General features: G+C 48.8%; 1 protein-coding gene across 1 annotated transcript; it reads right to left on the bottom strand.

The window, feature by feature from the left end:
• Positions 1–2207: 2207 nt before the first annotated feature.
• On the bottom strand, positions 2208–15172 carry ACKR3 (atypical chemokine receptor 3). Its single transcript, XM_051999127.1, has 2 exons — positions 15055–15172; positions 2208–4099 (listed from the first exon to the last, which is right to left on the bottom strand). The coding sequence occupies exon 2, from the start codon at positions 4071–4073 to the stop codon at positions 2985–2987; it is 1089 nt and encodes a 362-aa protein (XP_051855087.1). The 5' UTR covers positions 4074–4099; positions 15055–15172; the 3' UTR covers positions 2208–2984.
• Between the last annotated feature and the right edge of the window lie 355 nt (positions 15173–15527).

Raw genomic sequence — 15527 nt, 5'->3', positions numbered from 1 at the left:
AAGTATATGAGATTCATTACAAATAAGAGAGACAGACAGACACAGATACAGAGAGTGACAGAAAGAGGGAGACAGAGGAACTGGGTAGTAGATTAAACATGTGGGAGGATGGGGTGGGGTGGGATGGAAGTGAATAAGAGGGAAGATTACTACAGATAGGATTATTCCCATTTTACAGATGACAAAACTGAGACTTCCACAGGGTTGAAGTGTTTTTAACTAAGAGTTAAAAGTGACTCTAAACCTCCAGCTTATAAACAATATCCTCGATTCAGATAGAGAGGTGGCTTTGGAGCCATGGCTTGCACCGATTGATTGGGAAACCCGGGGCAAAGATGTAAAAAGAGGAGGGAGGGCCTCTCCAGCTCTCAAATTCTAGCCCCTACGAAATGCTGCTTCAGGCTGTGGGTGCCCCCGTTAGCCCAGTGAGCCTCCCGGGGCAACGTGTCCAAGGCCCAGCCCTCTGCTCCTGTTTGGGCCGCCCTACATTCCTGCTATCCAGGGCGCGCCCCTGCTTGACTGCGGCTCGTTCGCCTCGCCCTTGGGCCGGTACTACTGCCGAGATGGGAAGAAGCAAGGCCTCCTGGTGGGGAGGGGGCGCGGCTGGGGCCCACGAGGAGCGAGCTTTTAAAGGTGTGGAGCCTGGAAAGCCAGGAGTGGAGCGAGCTGTGGGAGCCACCAGAGGCACCGAGGTGGGGGGTGGGGGGCTCCTGATCTCTTTCCTCCCGTGCCTTGGTTCTGTCCTTCCACTCTCACACCTGGACTGCCGCAAAGGCTCCCTGCCCCAGCTGCATGTTGAGTCAGGAGCCGTCTTGTAGAGGGGTGTAGGGTGTGTCCGGGGCGGCTGCGGAACCCTTTTCAGAGAACTTTTCCGCCTATAGTGTCCCTCTGCCCACCTAACTCTCACCTGCCGCTCCCAGGAGCCACAGCGCGCACGTGGCCACACCCAGTAACCTGCTGGGGCTACACCCGGTTAAGGGGCACCTCACAGTGAATGAGGGGGGTGTGCCCAAGAAATGCGACATCCCCTGGTGCACATGGCCATGAAGGCTGCTAATTGAAGCAGGTGCTGTGGAGCTCGGTGGAATATCAAAAAATCCAAGTCATCCACTGCATCTTGAGCCATCGTCAGTCATCTTGACTCTGTCCTGTCACTAAGAAAAAAAATATTAAAAGGAACCTCTCGCTCCTCTGAGCTCATTTGGCAACTGCTGTGATCACGTTCAATTATCCTAAACTAGTGAGCACTGGCTATTCATTACAATAGCACAGTAGTTCTCCAACTTTTTGGTTTTAGGGAACCTGTATACTTTTAAAAACTGAAATACTCCTCCCCCAAGACTTTTTGTGGGGTTATAACTAACGCTATTCAGTGTTGGAAAGCAAAATGTCAGTATTTACTATGAGGAGTTTCAACCTTGTGGACTACCCTAAAAAAAGTCCTGAGAACTCCTAGGGGGTCTCTGGCTCGTGCCTTGAGAATCACTGCTGTGAAGTGTTGTCTGTTTGAATGTCCCTTCTCCCAAAAGTATGAGCAGGGACTATGTCGGATTTCTTCACTGCTTCAGTGGCAGGCAGGTTTAGCAGAAAGCGGATGCCCTTAAGGTCAAGACATCTGGGTTTGAATCCTGTCAGGGACATGCTGTTACTATTGCCAAATCACTTTGACCAATAGATTTTCCCAGGAAATAAAATAAAGAGAACTGCCTTTCATGTCTATGGTTCTTTCTACTGTTACTACTACTATTACTCCTCCTCCTCCTCCTCTTACTCTTAATACTACTACTACTACTATTACTACTACCTCTACTACTACTACTACTACTACTACTACTACTACTACTACTACTATTACTACTACTCCGATATTTTACACACACACACACACACACACACACACAGAAACACACACACTTACACATACTCACATACACATAATCATGGAATAGAGAAAATCACCCTGTGGATTGTCTTCTTCCAGACCCTAAATTATTCACTTCAGGCTGACCCTTTACTCTTATCATGTCTCTCTCTTTCTGTGCGTTTTAAAAACATTAAGCTCAGGCTCAAGCAGTACATAACAGCAGCAGAGGGAAATTGGGATTGTTGCAATGCTAGAGTTCCATCTTCATATTTTTCAGTTGACTTGGTCCTCCCATTTGTTTGTGTTCTCTAACCCCCCCCAAAGATAACTCAGAACCATCAGATGCCTTTGGAACAAAGACTTTTATTTTAAAAAATAAGTTACAAATAGAACTTTCTGCAACGAGCCCTCTCTGTTCCTTCCGTGGATCTATTAACCAACTTGACCCAAGGTCTTGCGGTGACCCTAACTTTACAATACTGTTCATACCCCAGGCTGTATTTTAAAGCAAACAGCTCGGGTCCCGTGCCCCATGCTGGTGTATATACCATACACATATAAAGCTATTGTAAATAAAACATTTCCATCAAGACCAACATATATAGATAGATAGATAGATATTTATATACATATATTTTCCATCCAGCTAACAATGAAAGTCATCTTTAGTCAAAACAGTCAAAAGTGATGCCATGCTAACATTTAAACTACAGCACTCTGGATACACAGGTCAACTTTATACTTCAAATAGACGATAAAAATATATTTAACTTTCAAATACAATGTATTAAGGTACACTGATAACCAGAAAATAAAAAAAAGTCTTCAGTCTTAAATACAATACATCATATAAAATATACACTGAACTCTGGAGCTCTCTCTCACGGCATCTTTGTTCTCAGTGTGATGTCTCCAACAGCGCATGGAGGCTTTGCTGAACGCAAAACTTTCCTTTTCCAGGTTGGACGCTGGACGCATACATAGGTTCTGAGAAGAAACAAGCAGATGACTTTGTAGGAATGGATCCATCCAACTAGAAGCTTGTTTCCCTTTCTTTTGTGCCCTGTGAAAGTCAAGCAAAGAAGTTCGACAAGATGTTTTCAGGGATGGGACCCCCTGGTCATTTGGCATTCTGCTCCAAGGCAGAGTACTCTGCTTCTGATACTCTGGAGGCATCTATGAGTTTGGTGAGACCGGTTTTGGCCGAGTACTTGAAGATGAAAGCTTTCATCAGCTCGTACCGGTAGTTTCGGTTAATGAAGCTGTAGAGTACCGGGTTGACACAGCAGTGCACCAGGGACAGACACTGAGTGACGTGGAGGGCTGTGTAGAGGAAGTTTTCCAGCTGACAGTTGAAGGGAATAAAGTGGAGGAAGGAGAAGATGTCTAGAAGCACCACGGCGTGATAGGGTAACCAGCAGATGAGGAAGACGATGACGTAGGAGAAGATGATCTTCTGGTTGCTGTGTTTCTCCTGGTCCCCCGAGGCTGAGATGGCTCTGGCCAGTAGGAAATAGAAGACCGCGATGATGGAGAAAGGGATGATGAAGCCCAGGACCACGGAGAGCAGCTCCATGCCCAGCAGCCACTCCTTGATGCTGTGCTCCGGGTAGATGGAGCGGCAGTAGGTCTCGTTGTTGGCGGCCGAGGTGACGGTCTTCAGGTAGTAGGCGTCCGGCAGGGAGACACAGATGGCCAGGAGCCACACGAAAATACAGATGAGCCGGCGGACGACCTTCTTCTTTTGGCAGCTGGTGTTGGTGAAATAGGTCACGGAGAGATAGCGGTCCACACTCATGCAGGTCAGGAAGAAGATACTGCCAAAAAGGTTGATGGAGAAAATGAGGTGAGCGATCTTGCAGGTGAGCTCCCCCATGGGCCACTGGTTGTGCTGGACCAGAGAGACCACCCAGATGGGAATGGTGACAACCACACACAGATCGGCGATGGCCAGATTTAAGATGTACAGGTGAGTCTCGTAACCCGTCGTCTTGGCCTGGAGATTCACCCAGACCACCACAGAGTTGGCTATCATCCCAACTACAAAGATGAAAATATAAAAGATGGAGAGGGTATACAACAGGACGTTTCGGCCCGTCGCGCTAGGGCACATGACGGTGTCCACGGTGATGCAATCTCCGCTGGTGCATGTCCAATTGATGTCTGTGAAATTCACTGGTTCTGAGTAATCAAAGGAGAAGGAATCCATGACTGGTGAAGACTCAACTAAATGACCTGCAAGAGGGGAAAAAAAAAACACTGATTAGGAGTTATTGACATCAATAACTTGCTCCTCTTGCTCCCCCTTCCAGATGCTCTGGTACGTGGCTGGTCTTATGGAAGATTATTACAGAATCTCAGCATCGCAAGGAACCTCATGTACTCCTTGGACCTGAGCAAGAATGACTTCTCTTATATCCCCAACAAAGGGTCGTCCAATGCCTCTGTGAAGACTTCTGGTGACATGGAATCCATTATCACTTTCAAGCTCTGTGAGCATAAGCAAGGTGTTTGGCTTCTCGGGGTCTCAGTTTACTCATATGTAAAAATGAGGGGGTTGGACTAGACGGCCTCTAAGTAAGATCCCTTTCAGCGATCAAACTACGGCTGTATGACCTACAACTTTTCAAAGTTACCTAGGCCCTTTCTAGGATTCTCTATTTCAAAGTTCCCTTTCCATAGAGCAAAACTCTTCTCTGCAGCTTGCATACATACAGATGAAAGGGACTGTATGTAAGGGACTATATAGTGGAGTCATTTAGTTCAACTCTTCCATTTTACTGATAAGGAAACTGAAGCCAAAGTCCATTCGGTAAGTGGGCAATAGAGCCAAGATTATGAATTTTGTTTTGCCTTCTCTCACTGAATAATACTGCTTCTTCAACCTAATTTAATCAACATTTATTAAGCACTTGCCAATAAAAAGAAAAAAGAAGTAGGAAATAGTCCTTACTCTCATGGAGGATTACATTTGTTTCAGGAATTTCAGAGAATCAATTAACAATCATTCATTAATTGTAGGCTAACTCCCAGATACTATACTATGGGGGGGGGGGGAGGAGAGAAGGAAGGAAGGAAAAAGAGAAAGAGGCAAAGAATGGAGGAAGGAAGGAGGATCAGAGGAAAGTGAGAGAGAGAGAGAGAGAGACAGAGACAGAGACAGAGACAGAGACAGAGACAGAGGGGAGAGAGAGAGAGACAGAAACAGATCCCTGCTCTCAAAAATTACATTCTAATGTATCCAGGAAATTTTTGAGAATCAGTCAACAAGGAAATATTAAGCACCTAGGCTGGGCTATATAGAGATTCAAAAAAAATAGTCTAGTCCCTTCAAGGACCAAATTTACTTTAAAAATAAATCAAGGTTCAAAGACTTATTTAAGCTTGCTTTACAAATAGAAGGGGGACAGATAGCAGGCAAGTTAAAGCTGGGCTAAATGAACACTATAGTTAACTGGGCCTAAATTCATCTGTTTCCCCAAAAAAAGAAACAGCCACTTGCTGTGTGAGTTTTTCATCATCATCATCATCATCATCATCATCATTATTATTGCTATACAGTATGCTTATGACCTCATCCGGTTGGCTGTGATCCCCGGGTATGAAATCAGTGAGCACTCGGTGGGCCAAGGAGCTGTCAGCCCCCTTCCCCAATCCCCCCCCCAAGATGATGATGTGGTCTCTCTGCACAGGAGACCCTTTGGAGCTATCTCATCTGCATCTTGGAGGAGGGGAGCAGCCTTACTCAGGATCGTGGCTGTAGGCTCCCAAGAACAATCTTGAAAAATTCTAGCCCGGATTCACATTAAATTAAAAAATACAAGTGAAAGGCTCCAGCCTTGTATTCCCCACCTACATGGAAGCCCAAGTCCTGGGCTCTGGGCCACCCTCAGTTTCTAATTAGGAAGAATCTAGGAAAAATGCTCAAAATGTAAGGAATGGTGAGAAGCCTTCCTTCTTGGTGCACATTTCTGACGTTGGGGAGAGATGAGGGATTTGAGGAAACCCTCCTGTTAGCCAGCTGCTGTCTGGGATGGAGTGTCTTCCCCCGTTGCTTCATTTGAACAGTTGTTTTAACGACAAAGCATATAGAGGCTTACATATGACACCTGTGAACAATCAGACAGTCACAGATCTAAAAGGGGCCTTGGAAGCCATGGAGTCCAAACTTCTCAATTTACAGATGAAATGCAGAAAGGGAAGGGGACTTTTTTTCCCAAGGTCACCATGAGCCAGAATCCGAACTCAGAACTTTCTAACATAGAAGTGAGCTGTTTATTTTCTAACATAGAAGAAAGCAAGCTGCTTTCTTGCAAAGCATCTGATTGTGGATCTACATGCCATGTGGCACAAGGTCTGGCTCATAGTTACTCATTCTCTTCAGTTGTGTCCAGTTGTTCTCCATGACCCCATTGGGGCTTTTCTTGGCAGAGACACTGGAGGGGTTGGCCGATTCCTTTTCCAGCTCATTTTACAGAGAAGGAAACTGAGGCAAACTGGGTGAAATGACTCGCTCAGGTTCCCACAGCCAGGGAGAGCACATTTAAATACAGGATGATGAGTGCTCTGTGGCGCCCTTAGTGGCCCTTTCTCTGCTCTGCTGCCTAAATTCAAATTTTATCCAGGAACTCAAGTTTCTTTATTTGTAAAATGAAGAAGTTGGAATCAATGACCTCCAATCTATGACCCCATGACTCAAGTTCAGCCATCGTTCCAAAAGACCTCTTCAGATCAAGAGTTGAACTCATTAAGTCTCCCTAGGAAGATGAAGCAACCCTGGCACCTGGTTTGCCAACAGGGTCATTATCATTACATTGGATGATGTCTAGTCCCATCCCCTTATTTTCCTGAGGGAGAAATTGAGGTCCAGGAAGAATCAATGAGATCCAAGCAGGGAGTGCTGTGATATGCAATCGGGAAAGAAGACATCTTAATGCCTTTTTCTTTTTAAAATAATTATCTTGGAAAGGCTCATTTCTGCATTTACTCCCCCCTCTCTCCCTCTCTGACATCCCTAATTTTGGGTTGCTGCCAGCTCTCTCTGGTCTTAAACCCCAGGGCACTGGGGGAGAAGGGACTTGGAGAACTGAGAAGTAATTGTTTCGTATTCTGCTTCTGCCCTCTGGGCAATGTTAATTTGATTTGGTAAATCACTGAATTCTGTGCCAAAAAAAATTATTTATGATGACAAGGAACACTTCCCTGCCCCCTCCCTTGCTTTTCCCTACTTCAGCCTGGCTCTCTCCTCATTAAGTATCTTCTGACACAGTGGGGAGTCAGGCAGCGGGGTGCTGGGCCTGTTACAGGGCAGGAGGACAGCTCCCCAGAGCTCCACTCTGGTCTGGAGGCTATTATCGCTACCACCAATGGCCCAAGTGATCCCATGGACGGGCTCCTTTCAGGCTGCCCAGCAAGGTGGAGGGAGGGAAGGAGGGAGGGAGAGAGGGAAAAGAAGGGCAAGGGGGGAGGGAGGAGGGGAATCAGGAGGAGGGGGATAGAGACCTAAATAAAGAGCCGAGTAATCAGATCTCCCGCTTTCCTGTGCATTTCAAATGAATGTCATCCAATATTTGAACCTCTTATCCTGGGGATAGCTATGAGATTCCTTTTGGAAATAAATTAAAAGCTGCCCTCAAAAAGCAAATTGATTTTAATAATAGCAAGCCTCTCTTTCAAAAGAACAGACCCGTTATACACAGAGCATCCGTGACATGGCAACAGAAGGCCTGAATTTCCCAAATGTCCCCATAGCATCTTTTAATGCTGAAATCGCAATTCAAAATCGCTATCTTTTTAAAAAATATATTATAATTAAAACCATTTTGGCTTTTGAATACAGCGAGGAAGCAACTACAGAGGAAGTACTTGTGCAAACACACACACATGCACATAGCACACACTCTCTCTCTCTTTCACAAACACACTCATGACACAGAACCTGTCCTCGAGTAGAGCAATCTATTAGAATACAAGCTTAGTTTCCTGGGGCTTCAGTTCCTTCATCTGTAATAAGAGAAGATGGTATTAAAATGACTCCACCAGATGGAGCAGTGGAGAAAGTGGGGGGCTTGGAAGTAGGAGCCCTGTATTCAAACCTTGCTTTAGATCTTGCTCCCCTGTTATTCTGAGAAGTGCCATAAGCCTTTTCTGGTCTCCCTCTCCTCTCTATAATGAGGAAAACATAAGAACATCTACTTCCCAAAGCCCTTGTGAGGGTCAAATGAGACCATATTTACAAAGTGCTTTATAATCCTTGCAGCACTTTGTAAATATGAGATATGATTGCTAAGGCAGAGTAGAAATAGTTGGATTTGGAGTCAGGGGACCTGGATTCAAATCCCAGCTAAGTCACTGATTTTTGGATGAGTTGCTTAATGTCTCTCCCAGAGGCCAGATTAGAAGACTTTTAAAGCCTTTCTAGCTATGATCCCGAGAACTGGGTCAGTCTCCATTAAGCTTAGGGATAAGTGACCACTTCCCAATACCTAATGCTTTCTGAAGAATCTAATATACATTATGTTTTGTTATTAAAGAGTGCATTTGCAGAGAAAGACAGACTGAGATGGAGAAGAAAGAAAGGCAGAAAGAGGGAGGTAGAGACAGAGAGACAGAAAAACAGAGAGAGACAGACAGAGAGAGACAGAGGCAGAGAGAACTAGACAGGCAGAGGATTTTCGGGATTTTCCTATTCACATTGGAAGGAACAATGAATCCATCCACTCCAGAGTTGAGGTCTCTTCAGCCAGCATAGGCCTAGAGAGCAGGTCAGATCACCCTCTGCTGGAAGAAGGCAGTAATTCACTGCCCACTGGCCTCTTACTGGGGGTAAGGACTTGTCCGGCCAAAAGCATCCAGCCCGTGCCCCTGCACATCTGCAGGCTCTTGGGTCATTCGCCGCCCATTTCAAGGGAAGAGCAAGGAAAGCTCCATCCTAGAAGGCAGAATGAAAGGCTTCTCTGCCTTGGAAAGCTCCAAATGGGGGTAAGGAAGGGGAGAGAACCCAGGTTTTTTTCTTCCCTGAGAGTTTAGACTCCCTCAATCCTGCAGTGCAAAAAAGAGGAAAGACCTGTCAGGTACAGGAGATGAACTGGGCTTCCTTCCCTGAAACACCCTGGTGACACAATGGAGCATCAGAACAGGATTGGGGTCATGACAAAAAACAAGAGTTGTTGACTTGAAGCATTCCTGTTCCTGGTTCAATCCCTTCTGATCTACCTTTGACAGGGTGAAAGGGAGGCTAGCCTATTCTTCCCAGGTAGGATGGCACCATCCACCGAACTCTAGCCCAGGGACTTCAACTTTTTGTGGACTACAAGCCTCTTAGGGGTCTGGTGAAACTTGTGGACCCTTTTCTCATGAGTGTTTTAAAATGCATAAAATATTTAAGATTAAAAAGAAAACCAATCATATATTAAAATTCAGTTATCAAACTAATTTTTTTTTAAATGCATGAGTCCCAGATTAATAACCCTTGATCTATCCCTAGTCTTGGGGTCTTTCCAATGACCTCTAAGCTGGCAAATCTAGAGCTAGAAACCTAAGGTACTGAGAACACAGGAATCAGAGCTAGAAGGGATGCAGAGGTCAACAAATCCAACCCACACATTAGAAACTAAGGCCCCCCCAAACAGGAATCCCCCTGCCCAAAGAAACATGGAGAGAAAGTAGCCACGGTTCAGGATCCTAAATTTAGAGCTTCCAGGGAACTTTAAGGTGATCCAGTCCAGCCTTCCTCATTTAACAAGGCCCAGGGACCTTCCTCGTAAAGAGTTGGAATTAAAACCCAGGTTTAAATACTTTGGATATGAAGAGAAGGAGAACATTGTCCATCTCTGCTATAGAGACTGCCCAGGATGGAGTGTTCAGACATCTGACCATCTGTCCTTCCAGAGATCTCAACTGGTCCCAAGCACATCCAGTGGGAAGAGGAGTGGTTCCCCCAGCTGAAGGACCCCATACCCTTCGATGGGCACTCTCAAAGGCCAAACACTTAACTCCAAAACCCATGCTCCCACACACAAATGCCCATCTCCTCCTCTGTTCCATGTGGTTCGATGAGCTGGTGAGATGCTAGGAGAGAGCCCTAGATTTGGAACCAAGAGGTCAAGGGGGGGACTCCCCATTCCTCTGATCACCTGAGTGACTTGGGCAAGCTAGTTCTCCCTTATGGGCCTCTGGGTCCCTCGTCTGTCGGATGAGAGCTTGAATGAATGGAGAAATTACTTTGCTAAACACAAGAAGCTAGATTTGCTGATAGACTAAAGCTGTTTGAAGGCAGGGGAGCATTTCATTTATCTGTTTATCTCCAGTGCCCAGCACAAAACCTGGCCCTCATAAATGATTAATAAACTTGTTGGTGAATTGATAGTATCTCTACCTCCTGAATGCAGCATGGAGCAGGTGGTTAATAAATGATTGCTGATGGATTATTGGACTAGAGAATCTAAATGTTCCTTCCAGTTTGAGCAGGTGGGAAAAACACGTGCAGGCCCCCAGAATACTTCCAGGAATAAGTGCAGACTTTCTGCAGGAGAGTATTTTAGTAAAGGGAAAGGCTAAAGGCTCCGAGGGCCATGTGCTCTGGCAAACGCCACAGGTGCAGGAGGATGGCTTCTCCTGGTCCATCCCCATCAATTTTGCTTGTCTCCCCAAGCACCCCCCCCACCCCGGCCTGGTTCTGTTACCAAAGCTTCCCCGCTTGTGATCTCTCCAAGACTGAACCACCGAGAAGGTTAATAATGGTTGTGAAAAATGCTACAATTCATCTCCCCAGTTAAGAGAGTCACTTGTCCTTTGTCTCAGGGCTAGTACGTGTCAAAGGCAGACCTTGAACCTGAGCTCTTCCTGCCTGGGGAAATGACTTCCTCTCCACCACGTAATTATTAGGAGGCCTTGCCTCGAATAAAGCCAAATTGACCTCTCTGCAACACCCTCTCCTTCCTCTTTCTTCCACCCCTCACCTATTACTCCCCACTCTGCCTTCTGGGATCAGGCAGAGTAAATCTAATCCCTAAATCCTCCTAGGGCTCCACATTGCCTAAGACATAAAGCAGAGACCTTTTAGCTTTGAATTTTTAAACCTTTACAAGGCGATCCCAGTCCACCTTTCCCATGAGTCACCATCAATCCGTACATTTTTTAAAATCCACAATTGTAATCAAAGGAGCTAAAATTTATAAAGCGCTTAGCACACAGCGCCTGGCATTTGATAAACATTGGTTGCCTTCCCTTTCTCTGTCTCTCCCTGAGTTCAGGTCTGGGAGATAGTAGGTACTTAATAACTGCACACTCTGGAAGGAATAACTTGTCAAGGATCCGGGACCAGCCTCCAGGTTTCCCAAACCTGCTCGAGATCCATGCCGTGGCCTAGAAGGTGCATTGGGCAGCCTGGGCCATCTGCTCCCGCAGCCCAAGCAGGGACAAGTGGCCTGTTTCCTTCCCTAGCCAACAAAGCAGCCCTCCCACTGCATTCAGGAATGACCCAGGGTGAGCTTGTTTCATGCAAATCAGGGGCTGCCCGGGGACCACAGGGGCATAAATAAACCTTGACCCCTATTCACACAGAGCCAGCACACCCTCCTCTCCCCGGGGCTTTAGGCACATTTCCCACAAACCTAGAGAGGATGCTACGGCTGCATCCCCTGCCCCACCCCCGGTCCTTGGCCAGAGCATCGTGCGATGAACACTCAGAAACCCGATCCCAGTCTATTGTGCTCAGATGCCCCCCACACTGCAGACATGGAGGGCTGGGGGAAGGAGTGACAGCACTGAAAAGAAAGACCGCTGTCTACACTGGCAAGCCAGCTAGGGGATTAATTCCCCCACAGATTAGCCCAGAGCTGGAAAAGGTATTTTATTAGCTCAGCCCTTTCCCCGGGGCGCCCTCCAGAGCTGGAATACCCTTTCTTTTTGCTTATCCAGATCCTCAGTGCTCAGCACAATGCGTGGCACATAGTCAGTGCTTAATAAACAGTCTAGTGACTATTGACTTTTATGTTATCACTCAACCAGGGCCCAGAGAGGTAGAAAGGGACTTGGAGAGGCAATGTGGTCTAATCGAGAGCCCTCCGGGAGGGGAGAAGTGCTTGTTCAAGGGCATCTAGGCTGTAAGAAAAAGACACAGAATTGGAATTCAGGCTCTCTGTTAACATCCTCTTCCCAGTGTAAACACCGCCTGTCACAAGAACCCTCAGGAGCCGCGTTTGGGTGCGAGAGCAGGGGAGGAGGCAGACTCGGAGCCAGCCACCTGGCTCCACTTCCTTATCAGTCAGTGTCTTACCCCACGGTGGTTTACAGCTTCTGGGAGCCCCTGGCAACCCCAACTCCACCCAGTTAAGAACCTTTCACCAAAGCTTTGGGCCTCCCTTCCCTTCCTAACTGGGGTCAACAAAGAGCCATTTCCTATAAAACGTAGGTGTAAGAGTATTCATTCTGCCATTCACTGTGGGAAGTCGTTTTGGTATCCAGATAGTAGCAACTGGTTAATTGAGAAGTCCTTCTAACTTCTGCCTTTCAGGTAACAAAGGCGTCAAACATTCCCAGCTTAACCCAGTTTGCAACGCCAAGAAACTTTGCTCCTCCCTCCCCCATTCCCTATTTTTTATGCTTAAAAAGAGAAAGTATGTATCCTCGGGCTATATTTTTTCTGACCTCTAAAATCCTTAATATAGAAACAGTCTTTGTCTTCTCAGTTATACCATTGAACGAACATACACTTTAATAACAGTCTTTTAAAAAAATCTTGTACAAAAGAGTGAAAATAAGTTTCTTAGGAGTCCAGTCTAAAAGTTTACTGGCGCTGCTCTTCGGCCTTTAGAGATGGAGAGTGGAAGGAACCCAGAAAGCCAGGTTGTCCACCCCCACCCACCCCATACCCCCAGAGGGAGGAGGAGACCTCCCTCCTGTCATACAGAGAATGAGGGACACAGACAGTATTTGAACCCAACTCCTTTGGAGGAAGGCTTCCACCACTGTTTCTTTAAACAACAATTACTTAAGGGTTAGAAATTGTAGGGCAGATCCTCAGAAAGAGTTCGAGCTCTGTCTCTGCAGGGCCAGTCTCCGAAGCCTCCCAGAGCCATTTGCACTAGTTTCCCCAGAGGCTAGCTGGAAACAGGAGCCTCCCTCCCCTCCCTGCTTACAATTGTCACACAAAACCCAACTGTTCCTGATTAGGGAGGGACTCTGCATCCAGCGAGCCCCAAGCTCTCTCCTCTCCCTCCCAAAGTTGGGCTTGATTAGTAGACCCTAATACCTTGTCATGTCTCTGAGGGCTCTTTCAAATAGGGGCTCCAGCTCAGCTGGCCACTGGTGGCTGACCCAGGTACACCCTGATCTCTGGAATGGTGTGAGTGTGTTTGAGTGTGTGTGAGTGTGTGTGTGTGAGTGTGTGTGAGTGTATGTGAGTGTATGTGTGTGTGTTTCAAGGTAAGAACGAATCTGTTTTTTATCAGTTTGGCAGCAAAATACAGGGATTGCTCCATTTCCTGGTGCCTTTTTTTTTTTTTTTTTTTTTTTTGGCTCTTGGTCTCCAAGGCAGCTGCCTCAGCATCATACCCATACAATAGCGGTCCTGTCCACACAACTGAGTATTTATTTACAGGGGGAGAAATAAAAGGGTTAAGTTGTTTCAAAGACAGATACCCCCTACTCCCCTCACCCCGCCCCTCGCCCACCCCCCACCAGACTCCTGCTTCGGAGAGGGGAGAAAACCCCTGCAGCCACTTCTTTAAGTCTGGGCGAACAGGAGGGGAGTTGATCCCCGGCTCTGCTGTAGAAAAGTGATCAGTGAAGCCCAACAAGCCGGCTCCTTCCTCCCCTTTTCTAGGCCAGCCTATTTGATCTCGGCATTTTCAGGGAATAAAGGCGACACAAAGACATCCTCTGCACTTTTAGAAAAGAAAAAACCAAAGTTAGCCCAACTCCCTCTGCAAGGTTGAAGAAAAGAACTTTCAGGCTCTGTCACCGCAGCAAATATCTTCAAAGGGCTATAAACTTATTTAATGAGGCCCTCTCCCCCTTCTTAAAACCTAATTATCCTGTTGTGAGCCATGAATGGGGAGGGGTAGGGGGGAAGGACCCTTTTTACAGCTCCGCATTCTCCCCCTTTTATTGCCCACCCATCCCTGACCTTCATTTCAAACGCCTGACTCCCCAGCATCCCTGGCCTAGCTCAGGCGCGCAAACTTGGATGGGGTCGAGTCTCCTTCCACTCTCCACACAAATCGTTTTAATGCGTTTACAACTGGGGCTAGACAGGCCACAAGAAAAGGGTAAGCAGTCAAAACAGAGGCAGTCGCGAAATGGGCCGGGGGTGGGGCTGGTTCTGGCCATCCCCACTTACAGCTTCTCCGAAGCCGAAGCTCTGAATGCAAATAGATTCTAGACCCCTGGAAGCCTTGAATGCAAGTCTCAGTGTAAGAGGGTTAGTCGGTCACTGGGTGCTCGCTAAGCATGGGGCAGTGGAGAGATTTGTGACTGCAGGACCTGAATTCTAATCCCACCTCCGCCGCTTACAGCTGGGTCACCCTGGGCTAGTGACTGACCTCGGAGGGCCTCGATTTCCACCAAGGTAAAATGTTGGGTGGAGCAGCCTGCGGCCGCCGGGTCCGTCCCCCCAGGGAAGGAGGCTCCCACTGAGCCCCGAATCCTGGCCACTTGACTGCCAGTGGGCTCATTTCCCGGCGTGAAGCCGGCAAGCCCACGGGAGGTGCGGGGAGAGCCGGACGGGAAGGCTCGGTGCGAGCCCGGGCATCCTTCGGTCCCAGAGTGGGCTGGAGCCGTCTGAGCCCCCGGGGGGCCTCCGCCCGGGAGTCTCCGCTCCGGAGTCCGAGCCCACCTTGGCAGCCCCGGCAGCGGCGGGCACGCCCGGCAAAGAGCGGAACAAAGAGGGGGAAAGAAGTTCGAGGAGTTCGCTGGCCCCCGGGGACTGCGGAGAGGTCCCTGCTGGGCGCGGGAGCCGGGGCAGGGGAGGGGCGGGGGGCGCGCACGGGGGAAGGGGCTTCCTCTCCAGACTGCGGCCGGGGCGGGGCAGGGCCACTCCGAGGGGCCGGGGGTGGCAGCCGGGGCCGGAGCACGCGAGCCGCGCCAACCACCGTCGGAGCCGCGAGCGGAGGGTCCGGGGCCCCCAGCCTCGGGGTGCTCGGGCCCCCCGCGAGCGAGCGCGGAGAGGAGCAGAAGCCGAGCCTTACCTGGGAGGCGCAGGCGGCTGGGGCTGGGCTGGGCTGTCCGTCCTCCGGCTTCTGACCCCGGCTGCTGGGCAGCTCCAAGAGACTGAGGCTCGGCCGGCCAGCCGCCGTCTTTATACAGCTCGCGCCGCCCGCCCTCCTTCCTCCGCGGGAGGGATCACAGCACCTCCCGCCGGCCGCCTCGCAGATCGCTGCCGAGCGCTCGGGCACACACGCCGCGACCCACCAGCGCGCGCGCACGGCCGCACTCACGGGCGCGCGTGCCCAGGCAGACGTGTGCGCACACAGCCGGGCTCGCACAGGACCCAGGCGGCGATGCACGCGCACGGACCCACGTGCCAGAGAACCCCTGCCCCCCACCCGGACGCACGGCTGCCCTCTCGGAGCTCACACGCTGACAGGAGGCAGGGCTTTGCTCCCTGGGGTCCCCGCGTGCTCCGGGCCTGGCGCCCACAAAGGACAGAGCTCAGAGACCG

The sequence above is a fragment of the Antechinus flavipes genome, chromosome 4 (assembly GCF_016432865.1).
Source record: "Antechinus flavipes isolate AdamAnt ecotype Samford, QLD, Australia chromosome 4, AdamAnt_v2, whole genome shotgun sequence".
NCBI lineage: Eukaryota > Metazoa > Chordata > Mammalia > Dasyuromorphia > Dasyuridae > Antechinus > Antechinus flavipes.
The sequence above is the reverse complement of the archived record's forward strand: the minus strand, read 5'-3'. Positions and strand labels throughout refer to the sequence as shown.